The 16,130-nt window shown below is 48.4% G+C and overlaps 2 protein-coding genes across 3 annotated transcripts; both read left to right on the top strand.

Moving 5' to 3' along the window:
• Positions 1-57: 57 nt before the first annotated feature.
• On the top strand, positions 58-3,769 carry PDCD7 (programmed cell death 7). The gene is made up of 5 exons (XM_064721825.1): positions 58-785; positions 1,863-2,001; positions 2,331-2,567; positions 3,177-3,264; positions 3,632-3,769. Exons 1-5 carry the CDS (start codon positions 96-98, stop codon positions 3,747-3,749), a joined length of 1,272 nt encoding a protein of 423 aa, XP_064577895.1. The 5' UTR covers positions 58-95; the 3' UTR covers positions 3,750-3,769.
• On the top strand, positions 3,759-16,126 carry UBAP1L (ubiquitin associated protein 1 like). 2 transcript variants are annotated; one of them, XM_064721824.1, is made up of 6 exons: positions 3,759-3,853; positions 7,859-8,010; positions 9,254-10,006; positions 10,886-11,095; positions 14,030-14,131; positions 15,014-16,126. In XM_064721824.1, exons 2-6 carry the CDS (start codon positions 7,879-7,881, stop codon positions 15,146-15,148), a joined length of 1,332 nt encoding a protein of 443 aa, XP_064577894.1. In that variant the 5' UTR covers positions 3,759-3,853; positions 7,859-7,878; the 3' UTR covers positions 15,149-16,126. The 2 variants fall into 2 exon arrangements, with proteins under 2 accessions (XP_064577894.1, XP_064577892.1); XM_064721822.1 differs by having other exon boundaries at positions 3,764-3,852; positions 7,855-8,010.
• Positions 16,127-16,130: the final 4 nt, after the last annotated feature.

The following is a 16,130-nucleotide window of genomic DNA, read 5'->3' on the forward strand; positions in this document are numbered from 1 at the left end:
GCTAGGCGGGCGCTCTGGCGGTGCTGAGGGGGGCGCGGTGCTGAGGCGGCGCTGAGGCGCTGTCATGGCGGCGCGCTGAGGGCTGCGGCGGGAGCATGGCGCAGCCGCCGCCGTTCCCCGCTCGCCTCCCACCGCCCTTCCGCGCCTTCCCGCCGCCCTTCCCCGGCCCCTCCGTCCGCCCAGCGCCCTTCGCGGTAGGGCCGGTGGCACCCCCGCCTTTCTTCTTGCCGCCGCCGCCGAGTGCGGGTGAGGGGGCACCGCGCTTCCCGCCGGGCGTCCCCTACTTAGCGGCGGCCCCGCCGCGGGCAGCGGCCGAGGAGGAGGCGGTGCAGCGGCAGCAGGATGAGCTGTGGCTCTCGCAGTTCCTGGGCCGCCGCCGCACCGCTGCCCCGCCACCTCCGCCGCCCGCTGCCGCCAGCCCCAGCAGCGCCCGGGCCGTGGCGGTGGCGGCGCTGGCGCGGGTGGCCCAGGTGACCGCGCTCTGCCGGGCCCTGCGGCGCAGCGAGGAGCAGGGTGACGAGCCGGGCTGGGCCCGGGCGCGGGAGGAGGCGGAGGCGGCGCTGCGGGAGCTGCGGGAGGTCGTGCGGCCCCTGCGGGAGCCCGGCTATGGCGAAGCGCTGCGCAGGAAGGCCGAGAGGGCGAGGAAGAGGAGGCTGCGCCTGCAGCGGAGGAAGCTCGAAGCCAGGGCGGCCAAGGAGGAGGCGGCGGCCCGGGCCGCCGAGCGGGAGGCCAAGATCGACCAGTGGCGGGCTAAGTGCATCCAGGAGGTGGAGGAAAAGAACCGGGTATGGTCCCCAGTGCCTGGCCCTGCCTCTCGCCGGGGCTCCAGGGCAGCGCGGTGGGGCAGGGGTGACCTGCCGGTAGTGGGGTCACGGCGGGCTGTGCCTTTCCCACACCCAGCTTTGACCCCCCGCTTCAGTGGGTGCCGCTGAGGTGCTGCAGGACTTCAGCATACTGAGAGACGTGCTGTTTCCAAGGCCTGCAGCCCTTCTTGCTTTGAAGTCTTGGTGGGCATCTCGGTTTTGCCATCCTCATCTTCTAGGCCTTGACATGAAATTGGGGTTTAAGTTGTTTCTTATCTCCTGGAGGTTTTCCTCTGTGGTCCAAGTGTCGGCCTGTCCACGCAGCTACCTTGTGGTGGTCAGTGCTGTTTCAGTATCCATCAGCCTTCCCTCCTGCTTTCATCCTTCTAAAGTTTGTGGTTTACAAGCTTTTTGATGTTATGGGGAAGTAAAACATCTCCAAAGCAAAAAATACCACCTCAAATTAGACTGGTTGAGAAGTGCAAACCTTTCTGTTTGTTTTTGGCTAAAGAATTCCCTTTCTGCTGATCTGGGCTGGGTTGGTCCAGAGCAGCTGCTGAGGTAGGGTTTGTGGTCAGACTGTGGCAGGTTAATGGTCTTAATTGCAGAACTGTGGAATCAGGATGGTTTCTGTTTATTGTAAAATATTTACCCTAAATTTCTGTGGTTAAAGGTTCTCAGGCTTTCATAATTCATAAATCATCTAGGAAGTGTTCAAAAGTGTGTGGATGTGGCACTTGAGGACATGGTTTAGTGGTGAACATGATGGTGATGCTGAGTTGACAGATGGACTTGATGATCTTTTCCAACCTTAACAATTCCATGATTCTGTGATTTAGCCCAAATTTATGAGTCCCACAGCATTTTTTTTCTGAAGTCTATGGTATTTTAACCCTTTTTTCATAAAAAAGCAAGGCTAGATGGTTGGCTTGACTTGTTGCTGTTACTGTAAAGTCCCTCTGCTTTCCAGTGCTTTGCTAATCTCTGAAAATACCATTTGATTTGTGTCTTTGAGGGATATTTCACAGATCCCATGTGGTTTTTTCCTTCCTTTCCTAGGAACAAGAGCTGAAGGCTGCTGCTGACAGTGTCCTGTCTGAAGTCAGGAAGAAACAAGCAGACACAAAGAGGATGACGGACATCCTGCGCGGGCTGGAGAAGCTTCGGAAGCTGAGGAAAGAAGCTGCTGCCAGGAAAGGTTCATTGCAAGATTTATCTAAACTTTTCTAATTGCACACACAGGAAATAAGATGAGGGTGCCCTGTGCTGACTAGCAAGGCACAGTTTCACAAAGCTGTGTCTTCATTGTGATTTTAATTACAAGAATAGGTACAAAGTGCTGAATTCAGTGGTTGTGTTTGTATGTTTCCAAGCTCTTTCTGGAAGAACAATTATTCCAGTAAGAATTCCGTCTGTTAACAAGGTTAAATTTATATTCCTCTGAGATTTTCCCAGCTCTGCTCTCAAGTCTGGTATCAAACCTCCATTTGAATCTGAAAACTTAAAATCACTTCTCTTTCTGTTCAGGTGTTTGTCCACCTCCTTCAGCAGATGAAGCATTTGAAAATCAGGTGGAGAGTCTCAAAACGTTGCTCAAAACTCGCACAGAACTGTATGAAGCTGAGGAAAGAGCATTAAGGGTTATGCTGGAGGGAGAACAGGAGGAGGAAAGGAAGAGGGAAATGGAAAAGAAGCAGAAGAAGGAAAGGGAAAAACTACTCCAGCAGAAACTGGAAATGGATTCTAAGCTGTTTGGGGATCCAGGTAAATTCTGCCTCCTGTTCTTAGCAGTGTTCTCCACATCACATCCCCATCTCACAGACATTGGAATTGGCAGGCACATATCTAGTTGAGAAAGGAATCATCCACTGGAGTAATTTATGGTCTGAGAATGGGGGACAAACATAGTGCTGTTAACACCTGTGGTGTAAGAGGAACTGCTGAGCTCTTCAGCATGGACTGCAGCACATCTCAAGCTGGTTTCATGTTGTTTTGCAAGAAGAGGTTCTAGATTAAACTGAAGTGAGAATAAACAGAATGGATTGAAGATTTCCAGCACCATAGATGCTTTAGTCTGATGCTTTGATAAGTGTGACTCAGGTAATCTGTAAAGATTCAGTGTCCATGTGTTCCCCTTTTTTAGATGGTGGAGTCAGGAAGTTTTGCTAGGCTTGGCTTTCCTTTGACAGCTGTGGTACAGACCAGGAAACGTGTAACATACAAACAGTTCAGTTTCATATATTACCTAAGGACCTGATGTCAGATTACAGTTGGGCAGTAGCAAATGATTTTGCAAATTCTGGGCTTCTGAGACTCACTAGAATGGAAGGTTTTTCTGGATTGTTGAACAATTTCTGTGTTTCTGTTTTACAGCTGAATTCCCCCTTGCCCATCTGCTGCAGCCTTTCAGAGACTACTACTTACAAGCTGAACATTCTGTAGCAGCTCTAATCCAGATCAGGTAAAACCAAAGAAAGGATTTTATCATCAGAGATGGCAAATACTGTTTTTTACAGTTGTAAATTCAGTGCCCCTTTTGGTTTGTCAGCTTCCAAAAATGGTTATGCAATGGATTGTTCTGTTTTTTTCAAGTTTCTTGCGTGAGTCAGATCCAACAGATGCCCGTGTGAGGCAGAGAGCACTTCATGCATAACCATTCCATTTAACACCAGAACATCAAATTTTCACATTTGTCTTTTGAAAAACAAGCTTAAGAGTACAAGTATTGTGGGTTTTTTATCGATCAGTAATATCTGTGTGGGTGTATAATAAATCTTACACCAAATTAACCCCAGCTCTCCTCTCAAACAACGCTCTCTCTGTTAAAGGCATGAATGGGATCAGTACTTGGTGCCAGCTGACCACCCCGAAGGAAGCTGCATCCCTCCAGGATGGGTTCTCCCGAGTCTCCCCACCAGTGACACCTGGGCCACTGCTGTCAGATAATTTAGCAATAAATTATTTCCACGTTGGAGGATTGCTTCATTATTACTGCGTGTAAATATGAGAGGGCCCAAAGAGGAAGTCTCGTCCTCTCTTTCGGCCACCAGGTACTGCAAAGTCTTTACTGGAACATCTTGAAACAAAGTTTAAGAATTGTTTTTGCTGATTGACTGTGCAGGGAGATAGCTGAGCAAGCCCCGAGCTGCCAGGCCTCTCGTGGTGTGGAATTACAATCCAGCTGCGAGTTCTTGTTAAATCTCAATCTTAATAAAGGAACATTGCTGATGGTGGTATTTGTGCCAGTATTAACATCATATTTTTAGTGGCTTTTATCTTTGTAAAGGATGATGAAAGCTTCAGAAAAGAAGAAATTTTTAAATAAAGAAGAGATCATTAGTAAACATGTTTTTCTTCTTAAATGAAGCATGTCAAGCATCACTGTCAAAATAGTTCCTGTATTTTTGGGTGTAGAGACAAACCTATTACAAGTTTAAACGAATTCTGAAGTACAAACAAGACAGGGTTTTTCAAGGTTGATTAAGGCAGCTGTTGACATTATACTTTTGTGGACTAAAGCTGATACCAAAACATGGAAAAAATTCCCATTTGTGGTGAAATAGGTCAGACAGCCATGTGAATAAATACAAATTTGATGAATAAGCCTGCTGGAAAAAACCCAATAAAATCTGCAGTCTAACATACTGTGTTTTGACTATATAGATATTTTTGTATATGTCTATAATATTTGATTAAAAACCACAGCTTTATTTTGTAAGTTGGGTTTTTTTTTGTACAGAACAAATAGAGAAAAATTTTTGGATTTTTGTTTAAAATGTTTTCATGCAAGGGAAGAGATTTGTTTGAGTACTTTGCATCAAATACAACTCCAGCAAGGAGAGAATTGTTGGGAGGAGGTTTGTGTGAAGGAAATCTCCCTCCTGCAAGGTGACAGAGGTGACACCTGGTGTCAAAGCTTTCCATGTTCTGGACAGTTTGCTTGTAACTGTGGTGGGCCATGTGGATTTGGAGCTTTGCTGTTCTGCACAGATTGCTGTGGCAGCTTTCCAGAGCCTCAGTCCTTATTCTTGCTAGCCCCAGTGTGTGGGAATGGAGTTAATCTCTCCATGCTTTGCCTCTTGGCGTCACAGCAGTGCGTAATTCCCGTGTGTCATTGCCTAAATTCAGCACCTGGGCCTTAGGGGTAATGTCAGGAGTGTCCTGGCTGAACCTTTGCTCTGGTTTCTGTCAGCAAGAGACATGAACTGGTGGTTCCTGACAGAACATGAGTGCAGAAGTTTGCAGTTCTTGCTCACCTGTAGCACCCCAACATACAGATTGCCATGAAGTTCTCTGCAGATGCTGTTCTCATTTGCTCTTCCCTCATCCTCCCATCCCTAATGTCACTTCCAGCATCTCATTACTCCAGACCCAAGGCTGAGTCAGATCCTGGGGAGTCTTCCCTGATGAAAAGGCACAAGATCAAATATAAAAATAAAAACAACTGCACAAAACCAATACAAACCCCAGACTTCCAGTTCAGGCAGCTTAGTGACCAGAGGATGCTCTGCTTAAACAATTAGGCTCCTTATCCCATCAGCATGTCTGATGGAACAGGCCAGCTGCTTAAGCTACGATTATCTTAAAGCTGTGCAAGTCAGCTGCTTGTCTGACACTGCAGGAATTTAAAGAGCTGAGCAGTAGATAAGGAGGCAGCAAAGCAGCAGCCCTGTTCTCCCTGCCCTGTGAGGAGAGAGCTCCATGAGTTCATCTGATGGTAAGGACTGCTTCCTATTGCTAATAAACATAGGGCTTGGAAATGCCAGGGGAGGATCCACCTTGGGGTATGTTCTGTGTGTTTGCTCCTGTCTAATGACATCTGCATTGAAATGTTTCATAGCTTTAGTGAGGAAGTTGTTGAAGCCACAGATGGGGAGGAATGTTTAAAATCTCAACTTATAAAATACATGGACACATGGTATTAATTTAAAAAGTGTGTGTTCAGACTTCATTCCCATTTTTCTGAGTATAATATTTCCCACTGTTTTTAAATTTTAAAAACTTAGTGTAGCTCAGAAGAGAGATCTTGGCTGTGAGTTTCCAAGATTCATTTGTAACCTGTTCCTCCCCTGGTCCTGGTGCAGTTTGGGTTTTCCTACTGTTTAGGCACATCCTTTTCCAGATGTGAACTGGTTCATGCACTGCCAGTGTCTTTGATGTGAAAGTGGGCAGGGCTCCTCTGGAGAACATGAGGTCAGAGCCCTTGTAGGAGTTCCCTTCTGGTGGGAGTTGGTGTTTATGACTGACCCTCTTTTATCCTTTTCTAGTAGCATTTTTGTTGTGATTGCTGCTGCCCCAAAGTACTTTTTGTTTTCTAAACTGTGGTTTTGGGAATTAACACTTGTGTGAGCCTCTCTTAAAGCACAGTACTTATGCAGTCAAGTACAGAGAGCTACAATACCATAATCTTCTCATATTTTCTTCATTGTGGCTTCAGACACACACACTACCCATCACCATCCCTTAAAATTTGAACCTGAATGGAGCCATTCTGGGTGACAGATGCTGAGACACCACTTTCCTCAGCACCCTGGGATTTTGGGGAGAGCCAGCTTACAGCCCAAGCTGCAGGAAGGTCAGTCCCCCTGCCTGCAGGAGCTGCTCAGGGAGTAGCAGAAAGCTGAGGGAAGGTGGCTTTGCTTGCAGATGTTTTCAGGCATCACCTTAGTCAGTGCTGACGTGGATTGTCCCTCAGGCTGAGCCCTCTTAGGCTGAGCAGGTGGCCTGGCTCCACGTGGGGTCCCAGCACGTTGCTGTGCTGCGTGTTGGTGGCAGGACATGTGCAGGAGCACAAAGCTCCTTTGGGGCTCTGCTTCTGCAGGGGCATTAAAGGCTCCTGGCGTCAGCAGGCAAAGTGACAGCCCTGCTGTCGTTCTGATATCACTGCCTGAGTGATGGTGTGTGTTGTTTGTGTGTGTCACTTTCTCTGACCTGGAAGCTCTTTGCCAACACAGGAAACTTCCCTGAACCCCATCTCCCATTATAGACTCTTATTTTTGCTTTAAACAGGCAGTTCTCTCATCCTTGTGTATATTCTTCAGCATATTTACTTTTAGTGGAATGTTTATCCTTGTTGTCATAGAAGCTGTTTGTTTTTAAAGGAAAAAAATAATTGGGAAAAGCACTTAGGGATGTCACATACATATTTACTGTGTGACCTGAGGATGAATGCTGAGGACTTTGGGATGAGCAGGCACATGCTGCCAGTACCAGAACTCAGTGGAAGACTGGCTACCAGCCCCTAACAGTTTATAATCTATAAAAGAAGTGATTTTACACACTGTCATCACTGGGAAGCTGAAAGCTCAAGGCTTCATGTAGCAAGTAATGGCTTTTTAGTAAATTGAGACATTTGTAGAGACCTGATGGAGACACTTGAAGTAATATTTTCCTGACAGCATTCCCAATTCACCAGCAGTTTTTCTCTTCCCTGCAATTCCTGATCTAAAACCGTCACCACACTTAAAATGAATGCTTGGGTCCTAAAAGCTGATTTTTAAAATTTCTTGTTTGACATCCTCCTAGTCCCCAAGCTTGCCTGATGCACAGTCTCCTTGCCTGGCTCCCAGTAAGCGGTTCCCAAAGGAATGCCCTCACCCCAGCTCCCTCGGGATGCTCTGTGTGATGGCTCAGCAGCACGAGGCCATGTGCATGAGCTCTGTCACCACAGCTTGTGCAGACAGGGGAGACCTGCACGGTGCCCTCCTTGGCTGTGCTTTCTCCCTCTGCAACTGGAAAAAGTGCTCAGCCCATCCCCAGCTTGGGGAAGGGAGTGTGTAATGGCAACAGAGAGACAGGGAGAGACAGGAGGGATGGGAGAGATGGAGGAGAAAAATGCTCAGGATCTCTGCCAAAGGAAGCCATAAGCTTGGTCAAGTCCTTCTGGCTCAAGCTGAGAATAGCAAAGGTTAGTTCAGACAAAGCTTCCTGGTGTCAGTAAATAAGATTTTGCCAATCTTTTTTTACCCAGCTGGCACTTGAAACAGCTCATCATTCTTTCCTTCCAGCCAGCTTAAGAGATGTTCTTACAGTTTCTGTTTTCCTTCCTCCTGCAGCAAGAAATCAGGCAGCAGCAATGAACTACCTGGATGAAGTTCCCTTCCGGACAGCCATGAGCCTCAGTGGGGACTCAGAGGGAGAAATCCCTTTAGTCACTGCCCCGGACATTGAGCTCCCTGACTGCACCGACATCCTCATGAGCACCATGGTGAGTCCACACCCAGCCACTGCTGGGGGATGCTGCAAGGAAATCAGCAGTGCTCCCATGAAAGAAGGGAAAGCTAACTGTGCTCCTCACTGGCTGGTTTGCAGCAATATTGGGAGGAGGTGAGGATGATTTGTGGTGTGTGGCAGTGATGATGGGTTTGGTTTGGGGTTGCTTTCTAAAAATCCTTTCATAAGAAAGAAGGTTAGGTTTTTCTGGGATAGGAGGACAAACTTCAGGCTCTGCTCTGGGGTTGTTTCCTCCTTTGGAGTTATTACTGTCTCATTTATTAATGATATTTATTAAATTTTTACCAATAAATCTACCAGCTATAATCAGTCAATACTACCTGTGCCAGAAGCATATAGATAGAGTTTATATACATATATATATATCCCGTGTTTCTCCCTATTTAGTGATGATTTGATGCTCCCCTCTGAGGCCAAGCCATTGTGCTGCTGGTCCAGGCTGATCCTTATGGAGGGACGTGAGGGTATTTTCCTTGGGGAGGCTGATTTGGGTCCACGGCTGACCCAAGTGGCAAGAACAGTAAAAACAGCATTCCTGGGCTGTGAATGTACTTGCCTGCCTGTCAGGAGGAGACCTTGTTTGGAGAGCTCTGGGACGGGCAGGGCTTGTTTGTTCCAGGAAAACCCTCAGATTTCAGTCACAAACACACTTATATTTTAAGCTGAACTATGTGGAAATGACAACTCTGTTTGGGGAGCAGCCGAGACCCTGGCGCCACTAGATAATGCCATGGCTGCTTCTGCTTCTGCCTGAGGTGGCATCTGCCCTCTTGGTGGCTTCTGAGCCCCTGAAGTGGCTCTGCCAAGCGCTGCTGATGAGGGTCACAAACAAACTCTGCCACCATTCTGGGGGCAGCCTGTGGCTGGATGTGGTGCCTCTCTGCAGCTGCCTAAAATTGGGATGTCTGCACGCTCCTGCCTTCCACAAAGTGACACAAACACCTCCAAGCATAAAATACTTTTCCAAAGAATTGTAGGTGCAACTCACATAGTAATGACTTCATAGATAAGAGTTATTTCAAATATAAATTTGGGGATTCCCTGCAGAGATGTGGCTGGCACTGCCCAATCCTACAGCCAGCCCTAATGCTCAGGGAAATAGGAACTGATACGGGAAGATTGCAGCCCTTAAGATGCCTCGTGGAGTGCATGGTGTGCTCCATGCCACCTGGTCTGCTTTCACATGTCCTCACCAGCTGCCTCTCGCTCTCCTGCAGCACGACTTCTCGCTGGAAAGGAAGGTGCTGTACTGGGTGGAGGTGGCCTCTCAGCAGCACACCTCCCGCCATCGAGTCACCTCCGAAGTTGTCCCCACGGCTCCCCCGTGCTGGCTGCTGCTGGTGGACCCCGCCGACAGCTACGGGGGGCGGGGTCGGGACGGGGCGGTGCGGCGCTCCATCAGCCTGAGCGCTGCCGACAGCTCCTACGGGCACGCCCGGGGCAGGGCCGCCCTGTCCGACACCGAGAGCGACACCTGGCACTCAGACGAGGGGGAGTACTCGGATGATGAGTACTCCTCCACCTCTTGGGAGGAGAATGACAAGGACGAGTCACACCTCTCCAGGAGGAGAAGCTCTGCAAGAAGTGTGTCTTCACGGCCTGGCTTTTACCAGACCCGACCAAAGACATCGCCCGGCTTGCTGGAGCCCTCGCCAGAGAACAATGTCCACAGCCCGGCCAGCCCAGACCCCAGCAAGCAGAGAAGATCCATGGTGATATTTAACAACATGAAGAACGAGCTGGAAGCCGCCAGGAGGAAGCTGGCTGCTTTGGTGCATCCTTTGAACAGAGCTGCCACCGGCAACAGGGGGATCCTGGTGCCACGGCTGCTGCCCCAGTGCCCCGGCACCAACGGCAGCGTCAAGTACAGGCCAGATCCAGACGTGTCCCAGCAGGGCACTGCTGTGCCAACTCCTCCAGACACAGCCTCACCAATCCCTCCCATCAAGCAGCACAAGCCCACGGTACCGGTGAGAAGCTTCCTTTGGTGGCCCTTTGTTCATCACTGGGACAGGAGGGAGGGCATCAAATGGGTCTCATTTGGTGGGTACTGGTCACCAAAAGGAAGCAAAATGGGGCTTTGGAAACACTGGACCCATGAGGAATTGCTGAAGTTTTCACAAGAAGTGAAGAAAGGGTTTGAATTTGTTGCTGAGGTTGAAAGAAGCTTTCTGGGTGCACTTTTACTTTTACTCCTAAACATCTGTGTTTTTCTGAAGTGAGGTCTAATCTGATTTTCAATTGAAACACTAAGAAAAGAGTGAAATATGGAGAGGTTGTCCTCTTCTTGCTACATCATCCCATTCTAACAGATATAAGCAGGGTTTATAGGGAAATGTCCCCTTACAGTCATTATGTCTTTTCTAGGAAACTTTGGACTTCCTACTAGAAATACAGATCATTTAGTGATAGAGACAGTGATGTGAAAGGATGGAGTAAGTAGTACTCTGTCAGCTTAAATCTGAGTTCCACCCTGCTTTTAAGAAATTGAATCTAATCCAGCTGCTTGAGAGGTGTAGGAGATGAATTACTGAAAACCTGCAATAAAACCATCAGACACTTGAATGACCAGGTTATTTATATGCAGCTGCATTTGACATGGAGTAATTAAGGAGAGATTAAGTGCCCATGTGTATTTGTACAACACCCACACTGAGCACTCTTCTGTATCTGTAGCTGACCCTGGATTTAATTAATCCAGTGTGCAGTCTTATTTGATGTTCCTTGTATGGGAATTTTCTGGAGAGAGCAAGGTAACCACCAGCATTCAGAAGCATTGCCCCAGCCCGGGTTGTTTCACCTCATTCCATCACCTGGAGCAATAACACCATCTGTTTTTTTCCTTGCAGTCCCTCAGCCCCTACACTTGCCTCCCCCCTGCCTCCACGCCTGGACGACCTCTGAGCTGCCACAGATCCCAGCCAGATTCCACGGCTGACCTGCTCTCTGCCCTGAGCCAAGAGGAGAGAGACCTCATCGAGCCCGTCATAGCCCTGGGCTACCCCACCCAGAAAGCCATCCTCACCCTCCAGAAGACAGGAAGGCAAAGCTTAAGTCAGGTTGGTGGAGCTGGCACAGCACCGTGAGAAACTTTTGGTAAAGCAAGGAAAGCTTGATTTTCATGGAGAAAGGCATGGCTGTCTTCTTTGGGGTAGATTTTTGACGACCTTGCCTTTCCACTTTGGTGTTGGACCACAGCTGACAGGATTTTCCATGAGATTCCACTTTTGCTGCAATAAAATAGCAATGAGCCGCCCTCAGCTTTTCAGCGCATAATCATGGCTGGCTTTGTTATCTGTTCAATCTGTTGTGTGAAGCATCATGTCCTTTTGAGGTACAAATTTTGCCCCCATATATGGAAACTTTTTGCACATCATTTTTCCTAGCTGTTGGATTCGTGTGATTATTGCCATGGCTCATCCTGTCAGAGTGGGACTGCAGGAATACCTTGGAGATTTGGTTGGGCTCTCTCCAAAACACAACTTCCCTGTGCTGGAGCAAGCACGGAATCCATGCAAACATTGCAGCAGAGTCCCAGAGCTCTTTTCCCAAGGAACCCTCTAGAATAACCTGAAATTTATTGAAACATAACATGCAGCCTCTTCCTACCCCGGTATGTGAGTACATCTCTGCCTGCTGTGCTGCATCCCCATTCCCAATGTCTCTGTTTGTCCAGATGAATGTCAGAAAGGTCCAGGTGGGCTCAGAGCCTCTGTGACATGAGGGGAGCTGCTGACTCTGACTCCCTTGGCAAACTTGGGGCTGGGCTTGCCCACCCCAGCAGAGGATTTTAGGGCTAAATTATCCAAGTAGTTCTTGCAAAGAGAGAAGGGTCTTAATTACAGCTGAGCAAGAGGAATTTCCGTGGAGCTGTCAGGCCAGGGAGCAGGAGCAGATCCTGGCAGTGCATGAGCAGGCAGAGCACCAAGCAGCCACTGCTGGCTGCCAGTCTCCTTCCCATTCCCCTGGGAGCTGCCTGGGCCAGCCTGGTCAGAGCTGCTCTGTGGCTGAGTCATCCTGCAGCTTCCAGCTCCCTCCCTACTCAGCCCAGCTCCCAGAGCTCCCTGGAGTTTCAGGTGAGCTGAGGTGGGAAGGGAAGCTTTGTGTCTTCAATCCATAGAGGTTTCATCTAGGACAGAGAGATGGGCAGAGCCCAGCCCATGTTGTTTCACAGAGCCATGCGAGGGTGTCTTGTAGCAGCTGCTGGCTTCAAAATGAAGAAACAGTGCATCTTATTGAGGGTGGAAATGGGTACAGCCTGCTCCCTTCTGTATAAACACCAGGACTCCCACTCCCTTGGAGAAGAGATTACTGCACCAAAAGACAAGGTCTGCCTTCCATCCCATGCCTTCTTCACCAGCAGTTCCTGTCTTTCCCATTTATGCCCAATGCAGCCAAGATAAAGCCTGACCTGTCATGCATTTTTTACAAGTACCAAATGACCAAATTAGTCTAAATCTTCCTGGAAAATATGTTCTAGTTGAAGTCAAAAAGAAGACCTGTGCTCTTTATTGCTTGCTGGTGATGCCTGAGGTTCTGATGTGTGACAATGACTACTTCAACTGTGAGGATTGATGGAAGTACCAGATGGTATCCAAAAATTGCTCAACTTCCTTGCAGTGTCAAGGGAAACTGGCAGAGCCCACCCTGGTAGAGAAGGCAAGGCCTTCTGCAGCCTTCTTTAGATGCAATGCTTTCCTAATTTTGGTGGAAGAATTTCTCTGAAAGGCTCAGGTAGGATTAGCTGCCCCAGCATGCCAGAGGTTCGTCATGTAGGATGTCATGGCCAAAAAGGCACCATTCCATTTTGATCAATGATCATTGATCAATTCAAAATGCATCGTTGGTCCATGGAGCCCTCAATGTACATGTGAGCTGAGACATGACAAAGGCTGTCACTGTTAAAAAAAATCTTATTGTTTAGTCTTGAGGATACATATATATAATATTTTTAGTGATAAAAATCATTGAGTTGACAAAGGCACTGATTTCATGCTGGGCTTGACCAGGCTGCCAGGACTGTCTGTGTTGTGCTGTGGGTGAGTGGCTGTGCTGCCACAACAGGGGAAGAAAATGCAGCAATGATCTGGGGTTGTCATTAGCCTGGTAACAAGGGAAATAACATGAGGTGAGGAATGCCAATGACCAGTGCCTGTCTCCTTTCTGAGTTACTGGGCTCCTTAAGGCTGACACTTCTGAAAATCCCTACCCAACTATTCAGCCAAAGTAGATCAACTCAATGTTTGAGAGATTTTTTTGTCTTTTTCCTATGTTTTATGGCCTTTCACTGAGTCCTTCTCCTTGTCTCTGGCAGTGCTGGGAAAGGTGGAGGTCTGTGTGCTGGTGAATCTGGGGAGAAATGAATCAGCTTGTCCTTGAATGAAGACTCTTTGGAGAGACCTGTGGGATGTTTTTATTCCCCCTGCTATTGTATAGCTCATTTATTATTGCCTGTCCCATATGTTTTTGGACAGTGAGTGATTCTCGCGGTATTTAAAAGATGCTGCTGGGAATTGTGCTGTCAGCACTCCAAGAACAACGAGGAAAGCCAAAAATAACTGTTTACTTTCAGTAATGACAGCACACAGGTCTCCCCTGGGTGGGCTCTGCACCCTGGAGCAAACCCACGGGTGCCTGAACCCCAGCACATCAAAGGGATGCGGGCTCAGCTGAGCAAAGTCATCCCACCGGGACAGGCCCTGCCTCGCCCTGGAGGCCATCGCTCTGCATCTCGAGTGTTCACATGTTTGGTTTCCTCTCTGTTCCCATTCCCACCCTGGGAGGGTGAAGGGGAACCAAGATGTTGTCTCCTACTGGAAATCCTGCAGACAGACAGACAGACCACCCTGGCTGAGCATTAGATGGGAACTGGCAAGATGGTGGTGGCTGATGTGCCCCCATGGTGTGTCCCTGGGAGGTGGCAGGGGGGCTCCTGACTGGCCTTGCTCCCCATGCCTGCAAGGCTGGATTAACCTGTCTGTCTTCCTCTGCAGTTCCTGAGCTACCTGGGTGCCTGTGATCGGCTGCTGAAGCAGGGCTATGAGGAAGGGCAGGTGGAGGAAGCCATGGAAATGTTCCAGTACTCAGAGAAAAAGGTCAGAATGGGATGGCACAGCCCAGCCCTTTGTGCTGTGTCCTCCAGGCTCTCCTTTTCAGTGGGCTGCACACTTCCCTCTGCATCCACAGGCCCTCCTGCAGCCTCATGGAGGGACAGACCTCTAGGGCAGTGTCACCATGAGGACCCCTGGGGGAGGACACCTGCTCCTTCACTGTTCTCTGCCCTTCTTCTCACCCTGTTGTGTGGAATGATGCTCACTCAGCCTTTGCCTGGGAATGCTGTCCTGAGCCCACCAGCACTCACTCTATCTCAAGCCCTGCCAGCTCTCCCTTCTAGCCCCAGGGAGGAGAACCATGGAGAACTGGGCATTTGTCTCCATCATCAGTCTCCCTCTGGGGGTAATGGAGAGCCTGGGAAGGCAGAACTGCATGAAATCCAGGCTGGCAGTGTTTGCCAGGATGCCGATGCCTGTAGGATTGCTGTGTCACCGCTCCTTAGGGCAGTGGCAGTGGGAGGGCACCTGGGTCTGAGTGTCAGGGAAGGGTTTATTTATTAAGGACACAGCTCTGGGTGATGTTGTGGTGCTGGGGCCCAGCCTGACCAAAGAGGGGGAGCAGGACAAATGAATTCCAGTTGTGCTCACTGCCATTCCCTGCTCTCTTCATAGTGCAGGCAAACACTGCATGGAATTGATACAAATGTTATAGGGAATAGTGAAGCTAGAGACTGGCTTTATTAAATATTTCTTATTTAAGAAATTTCAATGCTACCAGGGATATGTGTGCCCTCAATCTGCTGTCACAGTGATACAACTCAGATCTTCTGAGTGCAGCCTTGTCTCACAGCACTGCTTTTTCTGCAACTACACAATATATCCATCCATGATAGCATCATTCTTCTCTCCTCCTTCTTCCTCCAGGCAGCTGAATTCTTGCATCTGTTGGCTCAGTTTAATGATATGGGCTTCCAGCAAAATGAAATCAAAGAAGTTCTTTTGCTTTGTGGGAATCAGAGGGAGAGGGCGCTGGAAGAGCTTGTGATGAAAACGCACTGAGCAGCATCCTGGAGCAGTCACAGCTTCCCCTCTCCACACCAGACCAGAAGGACTCAGGTGATTGTGCTGCTCCATCCCCACCCCTGGAGGCACCAGACACACAACTTCAAAGCTCTGCCTTGGAGTCTCATTTTATGGACATCGATCATAAGAGTGTTTGTCATGCAGGCACTGACTGCATAGCAGGAATGTTTATCTCCTCACCCACACATCCCCACCCTTGATCATCTCAGCTATTCAGATTAGAGAAGATCCAAATTGCCTTTGGCTTAGATTTTTGCAAAAACCAAACCAAACCAGTGTTCTCCCTCCACCTGGGGTGATGGGTGTAGGTTTTCAGCTACAATCAACTGGGGATTCTTAAAAGATTATATAAATCAACAGAATAAATTGTTTTCCTAAAATCTGAAGACTCCTGCAGGAACATGTGTTGGTCCTGGCTTGGGAAGAGTCTCAGCTGACTTAGTCAATTGAAATCCACTTTGATCGCATTAGCTTCTCCTTTTAAACCAGACATGTGAGGAAAATACACAGTTCCATGTGGATAAGGAAAGAAAACAAGCTGCCCTTGCTCTGAAATACATGAGGTTTATCCAGTGCAATGAAAAATGGTGGAGGCAAAGGTTTGTCCTCAGGAAACTTCATGAGATAGAACAGAGAGATGGGGAGCTGCTCACTGCCCTCATGCTCTGCCCAAATCGGGAAAATTCAGGGGATGAGTCCCTGAACTGTGAAGACAGTGGTTCCAATTGAAGTGAAGCATGAATATCAGCATCAGGAACATCTGTATGCCCAAGGGAATTTCTGTATGTAACTGAAGGACAGAGAATGGGAGATTCAGATCACTGTACAGGATGTGTGTCTTGGCTTGGCAGTGGAACAGTGGACCGTGTTTTCACATAAAGTATGTTATTTTCCTGTGAATTAGAAACAGATGTAATTTCTTTGAGTAAAAATGCTTGGGGGGTTCTTCTGCAACATG

This window comes from Zonotrichia leucophrys, chromosome 10 (assembly GCF_028769735.1).
Source record: "Zonotrichia leucophrys gambelii isolate GWCS_2022_RI chromosome 10, RI_Zleu_2.0, whole genome shotgun sequence".
Classification (NCBI taxonomy): Eukaryota; Metazoa; Chordata; class Aves; order Passeriformes; family Passerellidae; genus Zonotrichia; species Zonotrichia leucophrys.